The sequence below is a fragment of the Knufia obscura genome (genome assembly GCF_036327395.1).
Source record: "Knufia obscura strain CCFEE 5817 isolate CBS 148926 chromosome Unknown scaffold_3, whole genome shotgun sequence".
NCBI classification, from domain to species: Eukaryota; Fungi; Ascomycota; class Eurotiomycetes; order Chaetothyriales; family Trichomeriaceae; genus Knufia; species Knufia obscura.
The window spans coordinates 2013165-2038206 of NW_027042689.1; the positions used below are offsets into that span (position 1 = coordinate 2013165).

General features: G+C 51.3%; 11 protein-coding genes across 11 annotated transcripts; 6 read left to right on the forward strand and 5 right to left on the reverse strand.

Annotated features, from left to right (window-relative positions):
• Nucleotides 1-1446: 1446 nt before the first annotated feature.
• On the forward strand, nt 1447-3645 carry PRM1 (plasma membrane fusion protein prm1; the record flags this gene model as incomplete). Its single annotated transcript, XM_064872248.1, has 1 exon — nt 1447-3645. The coding sequence occupies one exon, from the start codon at nt 1447-1449 to the stop codon at nt 3643-3645; it is 2199 nt and encodes a 732-aa protein (XP_064732628.1).
• Nucleotides 3646-5461: 1816 nt separating this feature from the next.
• On the reverse strand, nt 5462-6799 carry PMZ80_003821 (uncharacterized protein; the record flags this gene model as incomplete). The annotated part of the gene is made up of 1 exon (XM_064872249.1): nt 5462-6799. One exon carries the CDS (start codon nt 6797-6799, stop codon nt 5462-5464), a length of 1338 nt encoding a protein of 445 aa, XP_064732629.1.
• Nucleotides 6800-8358: 1559 nt separating this feature from the next.
• Nucleotides 8359-9774, reverse strand: PMZ80_003822 (uncharacterized protein; the record flags this gene model as incomplete). The annotated part of the gene is made up of 1 exon (XM_064872250.1): nt 8359-9774. The coding sequence occupies one exon, from the start codon at nt 9772-9774 to the stop codon at nt 8359-8361; it is 1416 nt and encodes a 471-aa protein (XP_064732630.1).
• Nucleotides 9775-11144: 1370 nt separating this feature from the next.
• Nucleotides 11145-12059, forward strand: PMZ80_003823 (uncharacterized protein; the record flags this gene model as incomplete). The annotated part of the gene is made up of 2 exons (XM_064872251.1): nt 11145-11191; nt 11357-12059. 2 exons carry the CDS (start codon nt 11145-11147, stop codon nt 12057-12059), a joined length of 750 nt encoding a protein of 249 aa, XP_064732631.1.
• A 337-nt stretch (nt 12060-12396) lies between these two features.
• PMZ80_003824 (uncharacterized protein) lies at nt 12397-13398 on the reverse strand (the record flags this gene model as incomplete). Its single annotated transcript, XM_064872252.1, has 1 exon — nt 12397-13398. One exon carries the CDS (start codon nt 13396-13398, stop codon nt 12397-12399), a length of 1002 nt encoding a protein of 333 aa, XP_064732632.1.
• Nucleotides 13399-14434: 1036 nt separating this feature from the next.
• PMZ80_003825 (uncharacterized protein) lies at nt 14435-15379 on the forward strand (the record flags this gene model as incomplete). The annotated part of the gene is made up of 1 exon (XM_064872253.1): nt 14435-15379. One exon carries the CDS (start codon nt 14435-14437, stop codon nt 15377-15379), a length of 945 nt encoding a protein of 314 aa, XP_064732633.1.
• Nucleotides 15380-15777: 398 nt separating this feature from the next.
• Nucleotides 15778-16203, forward strand: PMZ80_003826 (uncharacterized protein; the record flags this gene model as incomplete). The annotated part of the gene is made up of 1 exon (XM_064872254.1): nt 15778-16203. The coding sequence occupies one exon, from the start codon at nt 15778-15780 to the stop codon at nt 16201-16203; it is 426 nt and encodes a 141-aa protein (XP_064732634.1).
• A 639-nt stretch (nt 16204-16842) lies between these two features.
• On the reverse strand, nt 16843-17776 carry PMZ80_003827 (uncharacterized protein; the record flags this gene model as incomplete). Its single annotated transcript, XM_064872255.1, has 2 exons — nt 16843-17503; nt 17556-17776. 2 exons carry the CDS (start codon nt 17774-17776, stop codon nt 16843-16845), a joined length of 882 nt encoding a protein of 293 aa, XP_064732635.1.
• A 402-nt stretch (nt 17777-18178) lies between these two features.
• On the forward strand, nt 18179-18825 carry PMZ80_003828 (uncharacterized protein; the record flags this gene model as incomplete). The annotated part of the gene is made up of 7 exons (XM_064872256.1): nt 18179-18215; nt 18262-18341; nt 18389-18405; nt 18460-18471; nt 18521-18618; nt 18666-18682; nt 18736-18825. 7 exons carry the CDS (start codon nt 18179-18181, stop codon nt 18823-18825), a joined length of 351 nt encoding a protein of 116 aa, XP_064732636.1.
• Nucleotides 18826-19368: 543 nt separating this feature from the next.
• On the forward strand, nt 19369-21549 carry SUI1 (Eukaryotic translation initiation factor eIF-1; the record flags this gene model as incomplete). The annotated part of the gene is made up of 4 exons (XM_064872257.1): nt 19369-19399; nt 19572-19876; nt 20615-20998; nt 21064-21549. The coding sequence occupies 4 exons, from the start codon at nt 19369-19371 to the stop codon at nt 21547-21549; spliced, it is 1206 nt and encodes a 401-aa protein (XP_064732637.1).
• Nucleotides 21550-22645: 1096 nt separating this feature from the next.
• On the reverse strand, nt 22646-24131 carry PMZ80_003830 (uncharacterized protein; the record flags this gene model as incomplete). The annotated part of the gene is given in 3 exon segments (XM_064872258.1): nt 22646-23386; nt 23406-23697; nt 23743-24131. The coding sequence occupies 3 exon segments, from the start codon at nt 24129-24131 to the stop codon at nt 22646-22648; spliced, it is 1422 nt and encodes a 473-aa protein (XP_064732638.1).
• Between the last annotated feature and the right edge of the window lie 911 nt (nt 24132-25042).

Sequence of the window (25042 nt, forward strand, 5' to 3'; positions counted from 1 at the left end):
ACGACAAAATGAATACCATTGCACGAGTTTTGGGCTTTTGTCCGCCCAGCAACATCACAGGGATACACGATTTACCGCAGTTTCGCAGTATTCCTCTTGGCGTCCTTCCTCAGCTTACAGTAGAACACAGATCACGGTGGTCGTCGAGGCCGCAACAGCTGTGTTAAGGAGCAACGATGTTGGCAGTCTGTAAGATCTGGATCAATCCTTCCATGCACATGGGAATCTATGCTGGTCGATCTGAATACATTCAGTGTATAGAACCCTGGTAGCTGTTGGTCAGCTGTGTCAATGACGATGGACTGCTGTACATGTTCGTAGTGGCTTTGATTTTGATAAGGACGTGAGGGAATACCGTAGACAGAGAGTCCGAGAGTGTTGCAAAGACAGCATGGTCATGTGATCTCCAGGCGCAGGTGGCTCACGTGGCTTGAAATATAGACTAGACAGGGATATTACAAGGATGCTTCCTTGGACGCAATGATGAAACGGCTTGTGTGGCGTGCACCACGGACTTTTCTACTTGTACAGACTCTCTGAAGCGTGCTTTCGTGATCCTCTCTTGTTTCTCCCAAGGCAACATATTCATCTCGTCTCTGCGTCGTGCCTTCGTCGGCTTCCAATCTCGGCCTCGTGGTTACTTCGGCACAAACAATTCAGCATGGCGGCACCAAGCGCTATGCGCCAGACGTCAAATGAACTACGAAGCGCGTGACACTGGAAGTTGACGACGCAGAGGGCCGCAGCTCATCCGATTCATTCAGTACACCAAATTCGACTCATTTATGGCGAACCGCCGGCAACCTCGAACAGCAATTGTAAACGCGCCGTCTTGCGTATTCGAGGCAAGAGTCGATCGATTGGACACCCGAGCATCAGCCTGGTACCCACTATTTTGGTATGCGCGGCTAAGTCGCGCTGTACTACCTTCACCAAACCAGATTGCGACAACTTCATAGTGAGATATCCGAGATGACTAGCGACAGCAGTGACTATGTTTGGGCTTCGAGAGTGGTCATGAAACGTGCCAACGCTATGTTTCAACCCAATCGTGCTCTGCGAGTCATTGCCGTTGCCTCGTGGCTATGCGTGGAAGAGACAACGGAATGCGGTACGTGCTAATCCGATTTTCTTTGTTTGCCTTATTGTCACTCAGCCTACGTCCTTAACCTTGATTCATTTCCTCGTTGTCACTACCAGCTAAACTTGTCACGACTCTCCTTTGTTCTGTTGGCTTCCTTACTTGACTCACGGTTGGCGTCTGGCACACTATACCTCCAAGCATAATCGATCCATTCCTTCAAATCAGAGTGCCTATACCAGATCCATTCCCACTTTGGGACTTCTTTGCATACTACGACTTGTCAGACCTCTTACTTACATAATCTTCGATCCGTACAGATAATACGTTGTCATTTCCGCGCAATGCCACACCTTCCGGCTTTTATGGCTGGACACGCTCCATCTATGCCTGCTGGCAGTCATGAGATGCGAGATTTCTCCTCCAACCAAGGCCCACCTCGGTCTTCACCTCATACTGCACCATCCGTCACACCCTACCTGGGCCTTCGTGCCCGTCTATCACAAGTTTGGATAAACCGATGGACGATTCTATTAGTACTTGTTCTTGCCCGAACCCTCATCGCTATTCGCGATCTCGATGGAAATCTCTCCTCAGCTCGACGGGAAGCCCTTTCAGCATGTTCTTCGGTTGAAGACATGGGCTCAGCTATGGCTTCAATGCCTCATTACATGTCTCAAGGTGTCAACGAGCTCACGGCTTCTGGAATCGAACGAGCCGTCAATGGACTCTACGCCATGACAACAATGAGTGTGACAGGAGTCGAAGAGATTGTCGTATTTGTCATCAACCTTATGACCTCGACATACTTGTGTCTCATCACTCTTGTCGTCAGTGGCAGTCTTCATGCCGTCCTTGGCGTAATCGAAGACGCCAACGATAAACTCAAGGGTATTGTCGACGGCCTAGGTGATGACATCGCCAAAGTTTTAGGGGGCATTGACGAAGCACTTGACAAAGTAAGAGACTCGATTGGCGATGTCACATCTTTCTTCACCGACAAGCCAACGATACCCGACATCGACCTTACAAAACAGATCGACGCTGTCAAGAACCTGAAACTTCCAGATGGGCTGGACGCTGACCTCAAGAAGTTGAATGACTCGATCCCAAACTTTGCACAGGTCCAGAACTTCACGGACAATGCGATTCGAATTCCGTTCGAACTTCTGAAGACCGCCATCAATGATAGTCTTGGGGTCTACACCTTCGACCGATCTTTGTTTCCTGTCCCTCAGAAGGAGAAAATATCGTTTTGCAGCGATGATGGCGGCATCAACGGTTTCTTTGACGGCCTGGTCAAGCTCATCTACGACGCCAAGAAGATTTTTCTTGCTGTCATAATTGTTGCTGCTGTTGCAGTTTGCATTCTCATGGCTTACAGAGAAGTCCGAAGATGGCGCTTGATGCAGGACCGCTCACGACTCGTCGGTTTTAGTGCTCACGATCCGCTTGACGTTGTCTACATCGTTAGTCGGCCACATACATCAGGATGGGGCATCAGCATGTCTCGCAAGCTCAAGTCAGTTCGACGACAATCTCTGATCAGATGGGTTGTGGCCTACGCGACAACCGAAGCCGCTTTGTTCGTTCTTGCGCTTGGAGTTGCAGGCTTATTCACTTGCCTCTGCCAATACATTCTCCTCAAAGAGCTCGAGAAGCAAGTGCCACAACTCAGCAATCAAGTCGGAGACTTCGCAGACAAGGTCGTCTTACAGCTGAACAACGCAAGCGAGTCCTGGGCACTGAGCACAAACGATGTGATCACCCAGAAGCAGAATACAATCAACGACGATATGTTTGGTTGGGTCAATACTTCTGTTGACGCGATCAACGACACTCTTAACACCTTTGTCAAGGAGACAACCAACGTGCTCAACAGCACTTTCGGTGGCACGATCTTGTATGATCCGGTCAAGGAAGTTTTCAACTGCTTGATTGGCCTCAAGATCGTGGGCATCCAAAAAGCCTTGACATGGGTTGAGGACCATGCACATGTCTCCTTCCCGCTTATGCCGAACGATACCTTCTCCCTTGGCGCTGTCGCATCAATCGCTGGTGAACAGAGTGCAGATCAATCCTTCCTCGCTACTCCGGGCGACGCAGCATCCGACAAGATCACCTCTGCGGTCGTTCGAGTAACGAACAGTCTGTACGACGGCATCATGACCGAAGCCATTATCTCAGCGTTTGTCACCGCGCTCTGGTTTGTCATCGTACTCATTGGCCTCATTCATGCAATGCTTCTCTGGTTCGGTCGAGACAAAACTCGAGGTGAAGGTGGTGCTCCAAATCTGGACGCCATCTCACCTACCAACGCCCATCCAAGCATTAGCCTGCCAATCGACTTCACGTCTGACAACCAGGACCGATACAAGAGCACAAACATGCATGATGTCTCGCTACACGACGATCGAAATGTGCCTGCTGAGCCAGCACCGAACTACAGTCGAGAAGATCCATTCGGCGATGACAAGCGTGCCGACCTCGGGTACAACACGCACCAGCACCCAGGCCGGCCATTGACAGAACGAGTCTCATACTACCCTGAGAGCAAGACATGAAGAATTAATTCCATGAGCTGTGGAGCTGAACCAACATGCTGTAACAACTAATTTCTTATCGAGCAAGAGCTACGAATTTCCACCAACGAGCATCGCAAACGAATAACGAACGAGACGAAGCGAAAGCAATCGAGCATTTACTACACGAATCTCCATCAACCATCCAAACACGAGAAACGAAATCACGAAAGTCCAGGTTAACAGAGTTCCAACCACCACCTCAGTGACGGCTTCTGTCTCCTGAGCCAGGACGGACCTGGAATGAGAAAGCGATGTGACGTCGCTATGAGAAATGCATTATGAATGAATGAACACGGTGAAAGACCGAGGGACCCGAGTTCCCTCCCCTGTCCCTTCTTTGGAAGCGCGGAGACATGGTATCATCCATGTCGCTTGCTCCGTCCAACTCCTTCATGGCAGCCCTCCATTCCCTTGGAGCTCCTAGTGCCTCTCTGACAGTCTATCTATCTATCTATGCTTCATACGATATGACACAGACTTGAGTTCAGAGACGCAGGCCGCCCCTTCACTTCCACCCCGCATACAATGCTGATCCTCGGAGACGCAAATGTGCAGGGACAATAGAAGTGACCTGTGAGAGTGAAGTCGAGTGCGATATGAGATCACCTCCCTCCCTCTTCGGAGCCGAGCGTGTATCTCGCGTGCGGCAACCGCGTAGCTCAGTTTCTTTCTAACTGGGTTATCGACTCTCCGAAGTCGCGTGTAGGAGCGGAATTATAAGTCTAGGCGCCCCACCGTTCACTGGCTCCTTGTCGGTGAGCGATTGAGAGTGCGTCGCCATCGATCATATACGCACGATGCCTGCTTCTTTCACGCCCAAGTGTGTGTGAACAAGCAGGATACTGGTATCTCGAGGACGAAGTAGGTCTTGTCCACTATCTATTTCACTTCACACGAGATGAAATGAAGATAGTGGTGTGTTGTCGAGGAGAAATCTCGAAGGGACATCTCCATGACAGGTTTGTGCCTACCACACGACGCAAACCGCCAGATGTGTGCGACGATCGAGCTCCCATCCGTCACCATATTATCTGCTGTGGCTTCGGTCGCGGGATAGGTGACGGCGCCATCACAACTACTGTCCGCTGTGGCTCCGGTCGCGGGATAGGTGATGGCCACCACTGCTTGGATACCTATGTCCTGATACGCCGCCTTGCTCGCGCATGTCACGAGCAATACCTAGTTGCATGCACTGGGGTCAACAAAGCACAACAGCACAGCACAAATTTCATCCGCAATTGCAGAGATACCCATCTCAAGCCATGGCGGATTTGTATTGTGCTATTCATCGTGAGAGCTTAGCGGCTTATCAGGACTGGGAAGATGTTCGAGCCCAACCTGCTGCTCCGGCGGCAACAAACAACCTGGAGATATGGAAGGAGGATTAGGAGGAAGAAGAAAAGAAATGGAAAAGCCAGGAATCAGGCATGACATGCACTTGGATCTCATATGTGCGTGAATACGAACGGATCCCGTAGATAGTTACTAACCAATATATACCTGATTTGACAAGATATGACTGTTCCTTCGTGCTTGTGCAGTTGCGTTCTTGCATGACAATTGAGGACCACTGACTGTACGCTAGCGATGAGCTGTAGTGTGTGACTACTCATTAGTAGCATGGAGTCTTCGTGTGCAGACATGTCAATGACTTATATATCCATACATACGCCGGTACAGTTGAGCTGCTTTCGGATCCCCGGCCTGACTGCTTGGCATTACAGTGCCAATGGATGCGCAAGAGTGTGCGTGACAAGCGAACGGTACGACACGATGTTTCAACCTTCATCCAACCTCAATCATCCATGAATAGCAAGCCCCTCTTCTCAGCACCCATCAACGGCTTATCCTCTTCTCTTGTCTTCGTCCTCGGCTTCTCCATCAGCTTCGGTACATCCTCGATACATCCGTATTTCTGTCCACAGTCCATGAAGACTTCCGTAAGATGCTCGTTCAGTCTCTTGCACAGACCGGCGTAGTACTCTGCTTTCGGGTCATCTGCGCGATTCGTCCGGAACGAGAACAATTGGTTTCGGACACGGACGTGCGGCGTGAAGGTCCTCAGTGGCGGTATTGGGAAGTTCGGGTATGCTTTGGTGGATTCGTGGTGAATGGCGGTTCCGGTGAATGGTGGTGACTTGAAAGGAACAGTGAATTCGGCTCTCGGTCCAGAGGTCCGCACGAGCACTCTATCAGCCGGTAGCGTTGTCTCGTCCAGACCCGTGTTCTGCAGCTGAGAACTCGTCGCTACGTCAAGGCCGAGAAACGCCGGGGCATCTGCCGCGAACTCTGCATATTTCCTCTTCCTGGCTGCTTGTCTCTGCCGTTCTTTCTCTTCTTCCTTTTCCTTCTTCTTTGGATCTGGGCCTAGGGCAAAGTGGAGTAGCTGGCAGACCAGTCCATCCTCGTACAGCCTTTCGTATGCTGACCAATTTGAGATGAAAACGTGCACTTCGAGGTGTTTAAGAGCTTTGAGACGACGACGTGCATTCTGGACGCCTGTGATCCGGTACTCCGAGTCTGGATAGTCGTCGACCCGCTCGAAGAGTCTGAGCCGCTGGATCTTGCTGCTTGACTGCTTGAACTTTGCCGTGAAGCGGGTCAGCTCGTATAGACAAGTGAAGGTGAACTTGTTGGTCATGAAGAACGCATCGAGAGCTTCCCGACGGACAGTCTGGGAGACGAGGAAGAGAGCATTGTTGAAGAAGTCGGATCGAACCGGGTTGCTCCTGTACCTGCCATCGTCACACCTGCAATTGCCCAGCTCAAAATCATAGCTTGTCTCATCACAGAGACTAAGGCGGTAGCCATGGCTCTCGTTACCTTTTGGTGGAAACACGTGAATCGACTGCTCGGAATCCACAACGTGGGCGTAGATCTGATGTCGGATTTCCGGAGGAAGCTTTTGGTAGAGCAGGGAGCCTGCCGTGCCGTTCTTGTGGTCGCGGTAGATATCCGCCTGTAACTCAGCGTCAAGCTGTTTGTTGACGGCTTGTTGAATGGCTAGCTCTATCTCTGCTTCACGTACTTGCTCAAAGATATAGTCTCTAACAGTCTCGTCCATGGTAGATAGCATAGTATGTAATCTGAATGCTGATTGTATGACGGAACTGCCCTGGTTGATCTTGAGCATGTTGAAAGTTGTCAGAGCTACGTTACCGGGCACGGAAGGCACAGGATCCTGGATGGTGGGATGGTGGCACGAATTTCGGAGGTTGGTGTCCTCCTCGGGTACCTGCCGTTGTTGACCTTATCGCACGTTCGTTGTTGAAGGCACGAGGCAAGACAGGCGGCCCTCACAACTCAGATCGGATGGTTGGAGGGAATTCTGGTTGGAAGCTTTGCTGGCATGGAGCCGATCAATACGTTCGAGCTGAAGCTTGAGCTGACGGAGACTTTCGATTGTGTATCCGAAAGAGTTGCCAGTGATCAAAACTGTGAACGAGCCATCATGGAATGTCCGAGTAGCAACCGACTAGATATACGTGTTGTGCGGCGTGGAACACCATGGATTCTTGCTCGTGCCCACTGGCAGTGGGCAAGAGTCGTCGTAGTAAGGCACGTGGCGAGACGTGGCTGGCAACTACTACGGCAGAGGCCATGCACTTTTGAGCACGAGGGGGCGGGAACAACTTGCAGAAGCGGCTTGTGTTGCTCTCCCTAGCCGTCACCACGGATGTTGCCAGCCACGTCCTGGAAACTCAACGTGGGCACCTTGTCACGCCTATGTTGCCTACAGTAGATGTTTGGTTAGAAGCGCTCAGCTTGAGTTTCCGGGGCGTGCCAGTCTCCACTCAGACAACCTGAAGCAAAGCGGCCGCGGTCTCCTAGCGAACAGATGCTCGTCCCGGAAGAGCCAGTGTGCCTGCTCGAGGGTTGCTCCGTAGCCCGGACGAAGCGTTGTTAAGGAAGAATGGTCTGAAACTCATTAACATAGGAAGTATGATAAGCCGAATGGATTCTCACACATCATGTATCAACGCTTTGCTCAGAGTTCAGGTCTGCCGAAATTCTTCAAGTCCAACTCTCCGAATCAGGCGCCTAGGATCAGGAATCGACGTGCAGACGACCTACTAATGATCTAGAAGCTGTAATGTGTATGATACCAGCTTCGATCCCTACAAGAGCCGTAAGCCGAACGAACATCTGCAAAGATGGTACGATAGATTGGACTTCCTGGAGGGCAAGTGTCGACCTGAAACTTGAAACTTGCAAATTTTCAACGCCTTTCAGCTAAAGAGGCATTCATGTTCAGGTCTACGCGTAAGAATGTCACCATGGTTGTCTTGTCGAAGGAGTCGTGATCAGGCTATCCAGTATAGTACAAGATCTGTCGTGTAACGATGATGCAACACGTCTTCCAGACGTTGTGACGCATCGCTAAGACCTTAGTGCATGAAGATGGAAGTATCGAAGACTCTTGAATGTGCCAGACTCCAGTCAGATATTGATTTCTTCGCAATCGTCGACTATCTCTTCCAGCGTATGTCTTGTACCCCAGCAGTGCGCGCCTTTTGCTATACATTTTTCACAGAGGTCAAAATCACCATAGTTGCATATATCGCATGTGAATGTTTTCCGCTCAGGTGGGATAGGACCACACTCGGTGCACATTCTGAAGTGACCATGTTCCTCTTCCTTCAGTCTTCGGTAGGTCCGCAAGGTACAAGACATGTCCTGTTCTAGATCTTCTCACACATCGTCCACAACCTCTATCATGGCCCATAACTCTTCTACCGAAGCCCTGTCGGCAGGATCCTGTGCGCGACAGCGAGCGATCACGGAGCACATGATGGAATTTCCGTCTTGCACAGGAGAAGGTAACTGTACAGGATTAGCGTGGGCATCCTTGCAAGCATAGCTTGGAAAGCTCGTGCATGCTTCGAGTGCACAAAGCCGTGCTGCTCTGACAGGCTGTCCGTTCATGATGGACCATAGAACAACTCCTAGCACGTATACATCCATTGCTGCTGTCCATCCCTCCGAGGCTCCGGATCTTTTCTTGAACTCATGCGCGCTGACTGCTGCATCGTGGTGGATGCCCAGCTCTGGTGGTATGAATCCCGGATAGTTGAAGGTCTTAAGTCGTGCGCGGTAATTTGGTTGTAGAGCTGCTGTCCCATCCGCTCTGATACATATGTGGGCTAGGTGAAACGGACCAAAAACCGTTCCCTTCCGATGAATCTCCAGAAGCCCCCTGATTGCTTGTCGACACCACGACTCCCTGAGTGCCCTTGGTATCACATGGTGGTGTGCAGCCAATGCTACCAGAAGCCACCACATTGACTTGACCGCAGGACGCTCGACCAGATGACCAAGCAGACGCGTACGGAAAGAGTCGGTGATGATTCCGTGGAATTGAATGATACAGGAAGAGTCTCGCATTCGGTTCAAGAACTTGACCTCGTTGCAGTATTCGCGTACCTCATGCATTTTCTCAGGTGTCTCCGCCATGGTCGGTATCGTGGGGAAAATATTTTGATAACATGGGATAGATCTTGTCCATACCATATAAAGATTGTGACCGACATGTTGCTGGACAGCAATCTCTCCCTCGAGAAAGATAGGGCAACCATTGCTGCGCATGTGGTTCAAAAGCTGCTGCTCCTGTTTGAGAACTGGGCGGCTTAGCTCTTTGCACACATGAGACTTCGATGAGAGCACACGAAGTGCTGTACCGGACTGCCTCGTGAGGCTTAGTGTCAGAAGTGTCCCACCTTTGTGGAGTACACCATGGTCAACAAGTGACTTGAGTATAAGCGTGAAGGAGAACGGCATGAGCAAAATTCTTGAGGCTGTGTCAACCATCGTCACTTCACCTGGAGGAAAACTATCAGTTGGAGTATCCACGGATACATCAACGATCAAGCACTCTCGTCTTCTAGCGGATGCTGCATAATCGATGATCAGTCTCTTCCACGTCACGTTCCCGGGGGGTGCCAATACCATCGTGGGGGTGAAGGTACCTGCGAAGCAAGTTTGCGAGTACGACTCAGGATATATGTCGGGCTTGTGAAGCAGCCTTTCGAGGTAAGGTGTTGCAAAGTCTGCGAATATATCGTCTTGCTGCCGGGCGAATCGAGGCTGCTGATCCACAAAATCACCCATTGTCAGTCTTCGGCGCTTGTGTGGTTGCAAACGACGAGTTCAGGCGGGGGACTGTCAAGGCCTCGACCAGCGAGAGCGCCACATCTTCCAGAGCATCGATGTCAATATTCTTTATCGCTCGAGATGAGGACTCGTCCCAGGTCTTGTGCTGTTCGACTCTGGCTTGGGCATCGGGCACTGACGATCGCAGAGCAGATACCCTGGTGGCACAACGATCTCGTCGCACCGGCTGGAAAGATGGGTCATCGCGTGTTAGCTCGAGTGCGATGTGGCATTCCCAATATAGGTCGAGTGATTGCTTGTCCGATCCCCGAGTTGCACACTTCCGCCACGGATCTCTATTCCATCGTGACCATACTCCTTCGATGAATCGCAAGACATGCCCTTAGAGATCTAAGATCGCGATGAATTCGCAAGAACTGATTGTGACATCCGAACCTCGGTGTAAGTGTGCGGACGGAAGTCGTTATCGACCTAATCTGTGCTCGTCATTGTTGAAGTCGATAGGGTTGATTCATGTCCTGACCGGATTGAGTATTTGAAGCCAGTAAACATCATAGGCATGTTGACAACAAGAACAGGGCACGCTGTTTTCATTATCGTGGCTGACTGACAGCCTCTACACATGGAAGAAGTCGCAAGAAGGCCAGGAATGCCGAAAGATCAGGCGTTATCGCCTAGATAGGACACATACCCTCGTGTTTCAACGACGCAGCTCTCGTATATGCTCTGGTGCGCCGCCAGTGGCTCAAAAGAACCTATAAGCTAACCCTATTGGGGGAAGGAACTCTTCCAGTTCCATCACGTGACCCATGCCGCACTGCCTCGGGAACCTTTCACAATTTGCCTCGCTTGCCACCTATCGCGTCTGTTGTGTCAACCAACTCTAGGTGCCATGGGCATTGGCTTCTCCAAGTCGTCCTTAAGGCTGTAGCTCGTTGTTACCTCGATGTCCTCAGTATTACTGTAGACTATGTACCCTTATTAGTGTTCGTACGAAGCTACAGTAGTCCCTAAGCTTATCGATTTGATTGGAGGATCAACTCCGACCACTCTCATCGACTCCGGTACGATGCTTACAAATATCTGAGGATGTGCCCGGCTACCTACGATCCGAACTTGTTGCTGTTCTCTGATAGTAAGCGTTGCATCTTCCGTTGACTTCGTTCGAATTCTCCCATATTGCCCGAGGCTGTATTTACGGACAGGCCAGAACAAAGCACCCATTAGATATATTGCCACGTCTCATGAGATCAATCCCAGCTGGCTGGCTTTCACCCGGTAGAAACACTATACGAATATCTCGCCTCTCGAACGCGAACAACAGCCAACTATCGCCTAGCAGGTCTTTCGCATCAACGACCACCAAGATGACACACTACCCTATCCTCATAACCTCCGATATTGTCTGCCCGTGGTACGTGCATCCTCTACACGACCTGTCTCGGGTTGACCATAAATCGACCGGCACAGTGCTGACACCCTGCGCAATGCGTTATGACCATGCCGGCCGGGTCTTCTGACCTGAGCCCTCTCCAAACACCGGTTCCGCCGATACGGATTTACTAATGTATATGCGTAGGTGCTACATAGGCCATACACGCCTCAGCAAAGCCATCGACGCCCATAAAGCAAAGCATCCCAACGACACATTCCACCTCCGCTATCTCCCCTTCTACCTCAACCCACCACCACACCTAAACTCAAATGACATGCCCGCTTTCCCTGTCAAATCAGTCAACAAACGGGAGATGTACGCTTCCAAGTTCGGCCCTGAACGCGGCAAGCAGATCGAGGAACGGATCATTGCCACTGCTGCCGGCGAAGGGTTGAAGTTCAGTTTTGGTGGGAACACGGGTATCAGTCGGAATGGGCATCGACTTGTGTACTACGGACAGACGCACGGTGGCGAAGAGGGGCAGAATAGTGTGATGCTGGGGCTGTGGAAGCGGTATTATGAGCGTGAGGTCGATATTACGACGTTGGAGACGTTGACGGAAGTTGGTGTTGAGGCCGGACTAGGCACGGCGGAGGAGATCAGGGAGTACCTTGAGAGTGGGAGGGATGGTGTTGAGGTTGATAAGTTGGCCGAGGAACAGAGGATGAATGGAATCAGTGGGGTTCCGAATTATGTGTTGATGGATACGTGGGAGGTTAGTGGTGCGCAGGAGCCGACTGTGTTTTTGCAGTTGTTTCAGAGGTGGAAGGATATGGAGGCGAAGGGGCAGGTGAAGGGTGTTGAGCAGGAAACGACGAAGGCAAATGGTGCTAGTGCATGTTTGTGAGGTTGAGGGGAGCATGAAATGTCATTAAGAATCTCTGGCTACTCGTCTTATAGCTCTGAAATTCTCGTAGCAAGTTCCGTCTAGATTGCTGCTGCCCTTCGTGTCTCCGCGAACACATATCCGCGTCGCGCTTGTCGAGACGTCTCTCACATTTCGAAACCAGAGCAGGATCGGTAGAGACTAGGCTCACACCTTCAGCGTTGCTTGTTCCATGCTCGATGTGCCGGGTATCTGCTCATGCCGCCTGCAGCCTGTGGCACGTTCAATCCATCATCTTGCAGTATTCAACGGACGACGTCAAGTTCAGGACACAGAGCGTCGGTATCCAGAGACGCGTTTATCGTCGCGCTAGCCTTATCCCTCTGTTCAATATTCTATTTGTCTCAGTGTCTGCCCAGAGATGAACCCATTCAACTGCTCGTTCCATCAAGAACTTTTGGCGCTCGATGTATGCTTCGAAGTCGTAGTCTAGCATATGTTGCTTCAATTCATAGACCTCCTGCTCATACTCGATTTGAAAAGACATGTTGTCAAAATGGGGCAACTTGTGCGTGAACTGCGCCATGAATCTAGCCCATAGCAAGAAGGTATCGCGGACATGCGCACGGCCTGTGACACTTTGACTTATGTCTTCCCCACCGTCGAAGTCGTCGGCTGAGACTCGAGCAATGCTTTCTTGTGGGTCATCTAGGTTATACAAGTCTTCGAACCTGAATGAGGAGCATTTTAGGATTCGGCAACTCTCCAGGCAGGCAGCTGCATCGAGACCTTTTATACCCTGGGGCTCAGGTATGAAGACGACATGTTTGTTCTGAAGCAGTCTGCGGAGCATTCGGCACACGATGAAGACGGTGTCCTGCGTACCGTATTCGACATATAATCTGAAATGACGGAACATCCTCAAAGCTGGATATAGCTGAACCAGACGTTCGGCCCGACCTCCTGCACTTCTTCCAGTATCAATGATTGATTGGGCATGGTCAAGCAGATTCAACTGTGCACTTTGATCATATGAGACAATCTGTGGAAGGCTGACAAATGCGTCGAGCATGTCGCAGTACTGTCCGGGTCCCACGACTCGGATCTCGATCACATTGTTATCGTACAGGATGGGGTACCCCTCCCAATATAGCATCTGACAGGTTCGTAAGATTTGTGCGGTGCGTTGAACACAAAGCTTGAACTCGTGTGCGCCAAGTTCTGAATCGGTGCTCAGGCATGTGTCGCGGTCAAGTAGGAAATCGAGGATCATGGATCGTAACTCTGCAGGAAGTCGCATCAGAGGCGATGAGTTCTGTTGCGTTGGTGGCCTGCTGAAAGCAGCTCGATGCTTCTCCATGGTCCCAATAGTGACGTTTTGTCTGCTTGACACCGCCGTGGTTTTCACTGAGAAAGTCGCTATCAACGTTAGCTATACTTTGTTGTTGTCGTCTTCTCGATCCGCATTTACCCACCGGCTTGATGTTTGTAAACAAGGTCTAGCAAAAGTGAATACTATGGTAATCAACAAAATCAGTGGGCAACCGAACTTCTGGGAAGCCTGGCGATCAGATCATTGTAGGAGGAGTCCTAACGCGTCAGACAAGAATTAAAGCGCAGGTTCAGATACTGGTGACAAATGATTCTGTCTGAGCTTGGTGGTCGCAACTGTAGGTGCCTCACTTAACCTTCACTTGGCTCAGTGTCCGGACCATACCAGCTATCGTTCCGCATACAGATGTATTCATGCCCGTTGCCTGATACCAAATCCAAACCCCACTGATAAACTATGTGAGGTCAATCACCGACACATCTATATATTTTTTCGCGTCTGTAGCAGTCCAAGTGAAACATGAATACCTATACCTCAGCTCCGACTGGTTTTGCGCTTGACGATACCTATCGACCCACGATCTAGATGGCAGAATGTACCTGGCACCGCATGCTGGTGCTCAGTCCGATATAAACCTTGAGCAGACCATGATCAAGCATTGATGATTTTGACTGCCGTTGGATGAACGACCCTTTAATTTATCGCAATCTGAAGATTGATGGTAATATTGCTAGAGCGATTCTCGGAACAGACGGAGCGCAGCTGCAGATCTGAGCGCTGATTCCATGATGCAGCGAAGAAAAAGCAGTGTGAATTACTCAAGAGCAGAAGGTAGAGGGGGTGCCCCCCGATCGACCGCTGTTAGCCTTGGCAGCGCTGCGGAGCCGTTAGCGGAACGCAGTCGATATGTGCTCACTAGCGAGGACGAGTTTGCGTCTTCATTTGCGAACGGTAACAGCTTCGAGTATCTCAAGGTTTAATGTACAGACAACACGACACGTTCAGCCACCACGACTGAGCACTCGTCGACCCTGATCGAAATGCTGCCTACCTCTCCTCGTCCATGTCCAACCTGATCGTCCCCTCCAAGCACCGAGGCCTCGACATCCGCCCAGAAAATGACAACGTAGACACCTACGAGATAACAGTCCGCTTCTCAGCCTCCCTTCCAGACCTCCAAGTCTCGATCCCGGCGAACGATGGCCCAACAACAGCCACCCTAAAGCAGCGCATCCGCACCTCCCTCCCAGAAGACCTGCGCGATAAGCGCATCCGGCTCATCTACGCCGGCAAAGCACTCGACGATGCAACACCACTATCCTCCTCACTGAAGCGCTTAGTGTCGCGGCCGCCCTCCCGCGCACCAACACCAGGTCCCTATGACTCCGGCGCAGAAGACACAAGATCAAGCAGCAAAAGCAAAGGCAAACTCCCCATCCGCGATCCCCCAGCAGCAAGAATCTACATCCACTGCAGTATCGGCGATGTCACCCTCTCACCCGAAGATCTCGCAAATGAGACACGACTGGCAACTACAACTACACAGTCCACCTCCCCACCCACCAACGCGCAAGACCCATCCCAAAATGAAACCACAACAACACCCGCCCCCCGCGGCTTCGACCGCCTCACAACCGCAGGCTTCACCCCCACCGAAATCCTCTCCCTCCGCCAGCAATTCATGGCCATTCAAGCACACACTCACACGCCGGACACGATGCCTTCCCCTACCACCCTTCGTGCTCTTGAGGATTCATGGCTCGATAACAGCTCCTCCAATGGTGCTTCCCTTACACTCGACTCCACATCCGGCCCCGTGGACACAGACGAGACAAGAGGCGCGCTAGACGACATGATATGGGGCACTGTATGTGGGTTCTTCTGGCCGGTTGGATGTTTGATTTGGGGGGTTAGGGAGGAGGGGATCTTTAGTCCGAGGAGGAAGATTGCGGTTGTGGTGGGGGTTGTCTTGAATTTGGGGCTGGGGTTTGTTAGGTGGGGTGGGTAGGGAGATGAGATGAGATGTAGTAAGATGGGAGCTGCGTGAACGATGCTTATGGCTCATTGCCGCTGCTGGTAAAGACGATCGAACGGTCCTGCAATGCATACCTAGCAGCGTCGCGACCACAAATCCACATCACACGGACATACTCTCACTACAACATAACACAACACTTTGCAGATAGGACTCGTCATGTCTACCTATCAGGTACAGGCTGCCTAGCTGGTACTTACTTATGTAAGGTTGTAGCCACTGCCGCTACTTCAGGGGTACACCCGACTACAAAACTTGGTACCATTAGGTCCATTTCCGCGGACGATCTTGAACTTCAATCTAAACATTTCATCCCACTATCCATCCGCAGAACAAGACTTTCCAATTTATAAGTACGACGAACCCTCACAATGTCCAAAGCACACCCCCAATACCCCCTAGATCCCTCCATATGGGTCGAAGGCGATCACCCAAACTGGACCAGCGACCCCTCAAAAGTCCAATATGGCGGCTACTTCGATAACACAGGCACGAACCTTGCTAAAGCGTTCGATATCGATGGGCTAGGCCCAATACTTCGTAAGACCTGCGGCCCCGGCTTAGACCTAACACACACGTTCCTCCTCAAGGATAAGTTCGGCAATTATTACGTTGCAGATCTCGACATGGGTGGGACACTCCGGGCTTACGTGGATGCGCACCTGAAGGAGGAAGCTGAGGTGGTTCAGAATGTGTTGGCGGGATTGCATGAGCGGGATATGGTCCACTTCACAGACGAAAGATTTTACGAACCCAGGATACGACAGATGAAGTACAAGCGGGGTGGCAGTGATTGACGACATCAATATCGAGGCGTCGAGTAGGAAGCGAAGAGCGCAGAACTCCTCGGATGAATCGAACCAGAGCATGGAACACAGTCACGATTGACGTGTCGTATGGCAGCACACTCACTGATGAGCCGAGATCAAGCGGTTTCTTGTCTATCGGCCTTGCAGAACAACAAGCTCGAGCCACTGCATTGCAGCGCCGAATTTAGCTTCCCTGGCGATCGATGGCGTGCACCACAATTGATATTTAGCAATCATTCTGGTCCTCCTTGTTCGTCTCCTCGCCATAAAGCAAGCGTCATCTGGTGCATATCCTGTTTTGAGATTCATGTGAGATGGCGCGTAGCTGGATACTGAGAATCGCCCGTTGAAGAAAGTAAGGCCTCGTAGTGATGGGTTGACGGCACTGAGACCTCTTGCGAATGTTGTAAGTGTTTCATGGGTACTGCACAGCCCCGGAGTCGTCAGGCATGGTGTATGGAAAGGAAACAGAATGGCGCTCGTCTACGAACGGACGGACAGGTCTGCTGGTAATGGCCAGAGAGACATTGTACATTGCTATATATACACAGAAGACCACCTCTTTCGAGGTCGCTGCACGCTGAATGTCTCACTTCTTCTCTTTCCCTACCTGACCAGAGAAGCCGCTCACAGCCCCGGGTTCTGCCCCTGCTTCGTAGCCACCCCAGTCAACGTATCCTTCATCCTCGACCACGCAGTCTCCTGTCCAGAATTTTGCTTCGCGTCAAGGAACTCATCTAACTTCGCCCCCATCGTCGGCTCCGTCGTCCCCCAGATCATCCAGTCATCCTCCACACCATCGATCTTCATCTGCTGGAACACCACAATCTCAGTCTTTGGAACTCTCCTGGGACCTCTCCCGTCGTTCTTATCAAGTGTCTGTACACTCCTTATGCGCGCAAATATCTGACGGAGAGAGGCGTCTTCACCGACTGGTAGAGCAGCGTAGCGGTCCGCTACTATCTGGACTCCTTTGAAAGGGCCCGGTATGAGCGCGTGTATGAGCCAGGGCATCTTGGGGCTGTTGAAGCCTGTGTATTCGATCTTTAGATCCTCTTTGGGCAATTTCTGGGCTTTGCGTTGGTCGAATCTGATTTGGAGTTGGCGTTTCAGGCCTGTGCATGCTATTTTCTCGATTGTTTCGCTGTCGTCGTTGGCGATGGCGGTGTAGAGGCGTCGGTGAAGGTCCTGGGCTATTACGTAGCGGTCTCGGAGGAGGAGGGGCGTCTTGGGTTTCTTGCCGTCTATGGGATTTTTCTTTGCGGTCCACCATGTTAGGTAGAAGAATCTGGGGATGTTAGTTGGTGGGTTGTGGGAGGGGATGTGTGGCCCATATGTACCTTGCTAGATCTGCGAATGGCTGGGTGAAGGACGCCCATTCTAGGCGCAGCCTTTTCTTAAATTGACTTGAGAAGAGGGAGGGCCGGTATCTTAGAGTGGGCATGAGGAGGGTTTCGGGGAGGAGGCCCATGTCTGAGGGTATTTCGCTGGCTTTCATCTTTCTCAATTGTGACTGTAAGCTTCGTTGTTTCACCATTTGCGCTCCCAGCTGCCGTTGCATATGGCGGTTGACACCGTTGGCACACTGTGTCGATGAGAAGGTCCTGCATTGTTGCTTTGATAGCGTTTCGGTTGTTCGCCGCAGCGAGGATGGGATAAGCTGTTTTCCGGACATTGTCGTGGATGTTGGTCAATAATATGGTGGTATGGGCCGTGTGGCCTCGGGGACCTTGATGCAACGAGATGAAGTGAGTGTCCGCAGACGTCTGGTGTTCTTGCGATCATGCAGAGCCGTCTGCTAACTTTCCCCTTCTGGTATCAACCGTTTTAGCGTGAATCGAGCTGGTGGTCCACCCTAGGCGAACCGGCCTCTGGACTGCCTCCTAATCATATATTATAAAGCGGTAACTTTTGTCCCTTGCTTCAAAGTTCGACGGTTAGAATCATTCCGCACGTTCACATCATGGCTTCAAGAAAGGATATGCGGAGGGCCGACCTTGGTATGCAAGTATTTCACTCATGGTTCGTAGCGACTAACAGCTTCAGTCATTCCATATGTCGAGCCCAAGGATGAAAAGGCAGGCGAGTTCGGGTCTACGTTGACAAGCACTCTGCCTATGGCAGCGGTAAGTCAGGATGGCCCCGGGCAAAAAAGGCTGACTAACATAAACAGATGTTCACGAGAAATAAGTAAGAGCTCTCCTTCTCAAGAAGAGAACGGCTAATTAACGCGGGCTTGTGCAGGATGCTTGGATGGTAAGCACGTTCGGCTTGAGATATTGGAGACAGCACTGATGAACGACAGGGTCGCTCTGGTGATTGCTCTGCTCAACTGGATCAGCGAATCACCATCACAAAAGAACACAAGTGCTACTCCGGGCTATCTATCTTTTGGCATGTCATGTAAGTGCTTCCTAGTACCGAGTATGAGCATAGCTGACATACCGCAGTACTTGCAGTCGGCGTTGTAAGTGATCCGCGTTTCAGAGCCTGTCGAGCTTGGAATATTGACACTTCTAGACCTACATGCCATTGTTTATGCCGCCGCCGCCAAACACTCAGATGGCATCCGGGACTGGAGCAGCACCACCAGTACCTGGAGCTTCCTAGCGTCGCTTTGTACAGCTTCTTGAGGATATTCTTTTGGGCAGGCAGCAATGGTATACAGCTAGCCTATTCCATTTACCTGCAGTCAAGAACTTCCTTGTCAGCCTTTTCAGGCGCGACTCGACTGTCCAGCACTTTTCTTCGAGTGTGGTGACATCCACCAGCGGTATCTAGCTTCGAGTCATTGACTTGTAGTACCAATAAGATGTGACTCTGGTCTGTTCATTATTATGCACGTGATGATCTTTGCCACAACTTTCCATGCATGCAGGTGTGAATCGGTGTGATCTTCAGTTGGGCGTCACTGGCCGGGGTGGCGGATGGTTCGTGCTAAGCCCGAAGTGAAATTAGCGGGGGTGCAAGTTCGGCTTGCCCTTCTTAAACACAACCGCACCTGCGACTTCTTCCCTTTCCTCCTCTCAACAACACAACTTGTACCAGACTCTCCACTCAACTCACGACTGTACGACTCGAGAAACTACTTAGATAATCGACAGACTTACGACCACATACCTAACTAAACCGTTACCCACAACAAACGAGTTTATGTCAACTATCGAAAACCTCAAATCCTTTGGTAAGCGCCCCCTCTTTCCAGCCTGAATTGCCACAGCACGACCGACGACCTCAGCTAGCAGCCACCGTTAAAAGTCGACAGCGACAAACTGCGGCGCAGAGGCCCGTCTGTTGTGTCGCTTCCCTGCCACAATTCCTGCGACTCGAGAACAGCTGCTAACAGCGTGACTCAGACCCCTTCGCGGAGGCCGACGACGATCAGGGTATTGCCCAGAAGAAGCAAGGCCAGGATTACATCCACATCCGTATCCAACAACGAAATGGTCGAAAGACATTGACTACGGTTCAAGGTCTGCCCAAGAAATTCGATCAGAAGAAGATCCTCAAGGTGATCAAGAAGAAATTCGCCTGCAATGGTACCATCGTAGCCGATAGTGAGATGGGAGAAGTCATTCAGCTCCAAGGTGATCAACGAAAAGATGTTCAAGAGTTCTTGGTCGCCAAAGACGGCCTCGAGTTGGACGTCAAAACTATCAAGGTGAGCACCATCGCATCTGCACAGTTCAACGCAGCAGCTAATATTCTGCCAGGTCCACGGTTTCTAGACACTTCGGCCCATATTCCCGGCTATCATGCTCGGACATGGAAGACAGATAGAAGTTGTCGTCTGGCCACGGCCTCCCTCTTTCGCTTACGATTTCTTCTTGCCCACGACTTTCATGACCGTTACGAGCGATGACTCATGCATGGATTAGCACTTTCGGGATGTGCTGAAGGCGTTCTAAGATACCCAATGATATTGATAGATTTGTGGAGAATTGTTCTTTGGGCAGGAAGGCGGGTCACTTTCGGGTTGAGCTCTCAAGGCTGAGGAAGGAGTACATAAGTAATAGCTGGCCTGCTAGCAGTTGTCGGGCACTGCCGGTCGCTCCTTACGGAACACGCAAGAGCTGTGCTACTACCATGTTAGAATCAATGCATAATTTCCTGCCCAACAACGTCTGCCTATCCTTCTGATTTCGATACCCCACGTACCTCTGTTCGACCGTTCTTTTGTACCAAGATTGCACGCGAGATTGTCCCACCCATACGTCAAGTTCCACCCACACTAAATGCCCAAATCCGGGGTAATCACATCATCTTACATTTCTCAACTCACGATCCTGTAACCATTCAGGTACGGTCCGAGTTTCGTCCTTCACACCGTCAATCATCGTTGCTTCTGGAGTCTACCTCTACACAAGTTATTGACGAGGCATCGGTGCGGCCGATCTAGCCGCCGACCATCTCCTCACTGGCTTCCAACGAGACTGCGCCATCCTACGAAACATGTGTCTCAAACCGAGTGCTCTTGGTGCCTGGGTCAAGACGACCCAACTCGATACCACAAGATGAAGAACCGAAAACGATCAAGAAGAGTGTCCGGTACCCTCGAGTCGCTGTACTCCTTGGGGTAAATCAGCACTACTACATCCCACTCATCATCTGTCGCTCTTTCTCGACCATTTTTGCCCTGATCTGGGCGGCGCAAGCATGTCTTCAGATATATCGTCTGGTTAGGCATGGGCCGGATGTTGTGGATTATAAGAAAGCAGCACAAGGCAATACCATCTTGACGTATCGTCTACAGATTGTGCAGGTGGCACTCTCATTCGTCTGGGTATGTTACCGAAGCCAACTCCTACGCTACACTCTCCTTTGAAACCCAACAACTAACACACCCAGGCCCTCCAAGCATCCTACCTCTCCCACCTCTTCGCCTCCTCCCTCATGTCCCGCTGGCTCTCAACCTACACCCCGTTTGCCGTCCTCATCCGCCTAACCGCCCTCTCAATCTTCCTCTCCTACGGCTGCACCCAGGTCTTTCGACACACCGGCGCCTTAGTCCCCAAGCTCGAGAACCTCAGTAGATGTCTGCCCATATGGATCATGACATGCATCCTTCTTCTAGTTTCGTACTTCACGACGCAGCAGGATATGTCTATCGAGAGGGACAGGGATGATAGGCGGAGGAGATTGGTGTTGAGGTTGAAGTGTTTGTATACCACTGCTGCTGCTAGTTTGCTTAGCCTTCTGATCCTGATTGTGGTCATTCATATCGGGAGCAGGAGTAGCCGGGAGGTCTGGCGTGACAGCCTGCCTTTTGTGGGAGGTTCTCTCCGGCAGGGAACGCAGGTGACCGACCAGCTGATGAACAAGAACGAGTTATGAATTGATCCTGGAGCGGAGATCCGATATGAGAATTGTCCGCGCTAAGTACTGCACGACTGCCTACAGGAACTCCCATCTAGGAGCTTAAGCCCCGGGCCAGCGTTTGATCAATGGACGATCCAGCACTCTCCGTGGCACCACCAAGCAAAGGTCACCACAAGCGGTCGAACTTGCGACATAGGCTACACCAGCTTGTTGTCAACGAAAGAGTAGGGGACACCGTGCAGTGCCTGACTACACTACAGGTCATACACATCGAATCAACCCGACGAACTTATTTACCGTGCATCTACCCAATCTTCGCCGGCAGCACAGGCATATCTCGTTCTTGGCCCATGAAACCGCTATCATCAGCAAACCAAGCGGCGGCAGATTGCACGCGTCTGGCGTAGCATTGCCCAGTCATATAGACGAACTGCCTAGCGTGACAGTTAGGTGGCTGAAGAAGCCGCATATCTGCCTCGGTTGATCAGATGCTCATAGTGTGCTTGCTTGCTATATCTCGAGTCCTCGACCATGACTCGGAAGGCTGGACCAACAGCCGACTGCTTGCTTATCATAGTGCTGGATGTGCTGCCATAGCAAGCCCACTTTTGCACGCACGAGTTGTAGTGTATTGACAATCCGATCAGATCCCCATGCGACCACTGCAGCTGAATTACATGAACATCCACCTGCCTCGCGCAATATGGTCGGGTTGTCCCAACACGTAGCTAAGGTAGGCAGGTGTGACAGAGCGCTATGATACCGTGGGGTATATACAGCCACGGACCACAGTCCGGAAACCTTGACAATGGAAGATCGTGTAGTCGATGGACGAACTCTTTCACTGTTTGCCGCTTTGCTGTCCGTTCGGCCGATATGCAGGGAGAGGAGGCTTCCGGGGTTATTTTGCGCTATCGAAAAAGGAGTAGATAGTCCTTGCATGCCAAACAGATTTTTGAGGATGAGGTCTTGACTGATCAATTGGCTGTCTTCCCATCGTTCTTACTCGCCTTCCGCCCGCTTCCGAGTCAATCGCCGCCGTTCCCGAAGCTACTCACTCTACTCTCCTATCTTCCTTCCTTCGCACCAACAGAGTCAGTAACTCAACTACCTACCCACCAACAACAACACAACAAACCCTAACCCTCCAAACCACCACGTCCTTCCTCCCCGCCCCCCTCAGATCCCCCATGAACCCATTCACCCAGTCCCCTTCATTCCTCACCACACGACAGCTATCATTCCAGCTATACGCGAGGACGAGCGTGATCTGGCTGTCGGGGATGTGGTCGGGTATGTTCGCGCGCAGACGGATGCCGGATAGGAAGTATGGATAGGAGGTCGGGGTTGTTGGGGCTGAGGGCCAGAGGTAGGGTTGCGTGTTGGTTGTTGATGGGGTGGGGGAGAAGGGGGTGATAAGGGCGGTGAGGGATGAGGGGATGGCGGGTGTGATGGAGGATGTTAGGGGGTTGGTGTAGGGTGTGGGCAGGGAGGTAAGTGGCGTGGGAAGGTGGGTGATATGGCGAGGCAGGTCGTTTGTATTTGGGGTTAGATCCTGGTGTGGCGGGGGTGTTGTTTCGTCTGCTTGTAGCTCATTAAGTGACTTGAGGGTCTCGTCTTTGGCTATGTTGGATTCTGCGTCTACCATGGCTGTATCTTCGTCGTCGGTCGGCTCTGGCGATGTAAGGTCTGCTTGCACTTCGGTATCATCGTTCTGCTGGGGTTCACTATGGGTTGTAGGTGACAATGTGTCCGCTTGTTGCTGCTCGTAGTGCTCGTACTCGACTAATCTGGCCATTTGTGCTTCCCATATTCGACTGGAACATCGCTGGATGACTGTTCTTGCGCGTTTCTTCGAGTGTTGTAATCACATCTTCTATTGCTTCTTCGACTTCACTTTGTGACCATTTCGCTGCGGGTGCTATCTCGTGGTGAGAATGAGAATGCTGGTTTTGAGGCAGCGCCTCTCGTTGTAAGGGTGTTTTCGGTCTGGCTGTCGTAGCCTGTACAGGCGCAGCCGTGGCGGGTCGTCTAGCCGTAGGAGAATTATTTCTGCTTCGTGCCACCGGAGTCTTGTGGCCCCTCGTCGGCCTGGTCGCAGGCTTAACCTCGAAAATATGATTTCTCATGCGCTCCCAGAGAGGTTTGAGGATCTCGAAGAACCTAAGCGGCGTTAGTAGTGCATCTTTCTGGGGAAGCCGCTCCTACCTATCGTGGTCGCCTTGCTTGTAATCCTTCGGCTGAATATAGTGAAGAGGTCTCTCATTTGAGCGCAACTCATCTGCATTCAACAACCAGCCCCGACTATCAGCCCAGACAAGCTTGCCAAGCGCCTTAAGGCACGCTTGCGACATCATCTGAAGCGCCTTCTCATCGCCTTTAGCAAGTAGCCTGAGGTTATTATCCTTGTTGCGAAACCCCTTGAGGTTGGAGTGGAAGAAACTTTCATGCGATTCAGGTCTGATCTGCAGTTGCGTGAAGATGTCGCTGTATGCTCTGCCGTTATCCTCTTGGTCTGGCCCTTGTAAATCGATATCAGGTAGCTTCTTCAGCTTTTGCCAGTCTTTTGGCTCGATTTGTGCAACGTGTTCGGCCATATTCTTTTCGTGTCTTGGGTTGCCAATGCAATTTGTAAGCCCAGTTTTCACAGTCGATCAGGACGTTATAATCGAAGAGATAAGTAAAAGATTGGTTCGAGCTTCACTTCGTAATGGGCGGGAGCGAACAGCCTTGTGAGTCAACGTCACGACAAGTGCCAAAATCTGCTTTCACAACTGTGGCGACCCCTAACAATGGAGTTCATATTGTCAAATGCGACCAGAGGCGCAAACAAACATCGGGTCAACTGGTCGAAGAGGGCGCCAGGTAGGCTTCCGGCAGAAGATAGCTGGTTGTGTCACTCAAGCAAAGGTGCTGGCAGTGAATAGTCATCAGGTAGACGAACGGTAGACCCATGGGCTGGAGCTCGATAAGCTGTAGGTGCTGTCTATGTTTGAGACGTGAGGTGCTTGTCTGCTGATGGTCGATTTGACGCCCTTCAATGGAGGCGAGGGAGGCAGTCTGTGGTCGTTTCAATGTCTGCAAAGACAGATGTGTAATGGGCTGCAATGGTAAGTGAAAGTCTTGCTGAGGACAATTGGCCTGGGTGTGAGATATGCCGCTTGTGCCTAATCCCGACGTCGGAAGCTGTGTATGGCATCCTGCATAGCTTGCATCAAGAGCAGTGATGATGCCAAACGCGAGGATCGTCTCTGTGGTGGAAGACGTCGGACATGGCTCTTGAGGGAGTCGCTCTGCTTGCGAATTGCTCCTTCTACACGTGACAAACACTGATCGCGTGCAACATGCGACGGTATGTTCCTGCCTGATATGCATCGAAAGCTGGACATTATTGCCAGGGGTTTACCAAGGCCGATGTCAGGCTGACGGCTAGGATGGTGATGAGCCATGGCGGGTGGGATCGAAATCCATTGCCCATCTCACGGGGTTCTTCTGCATGGTCGTGCTA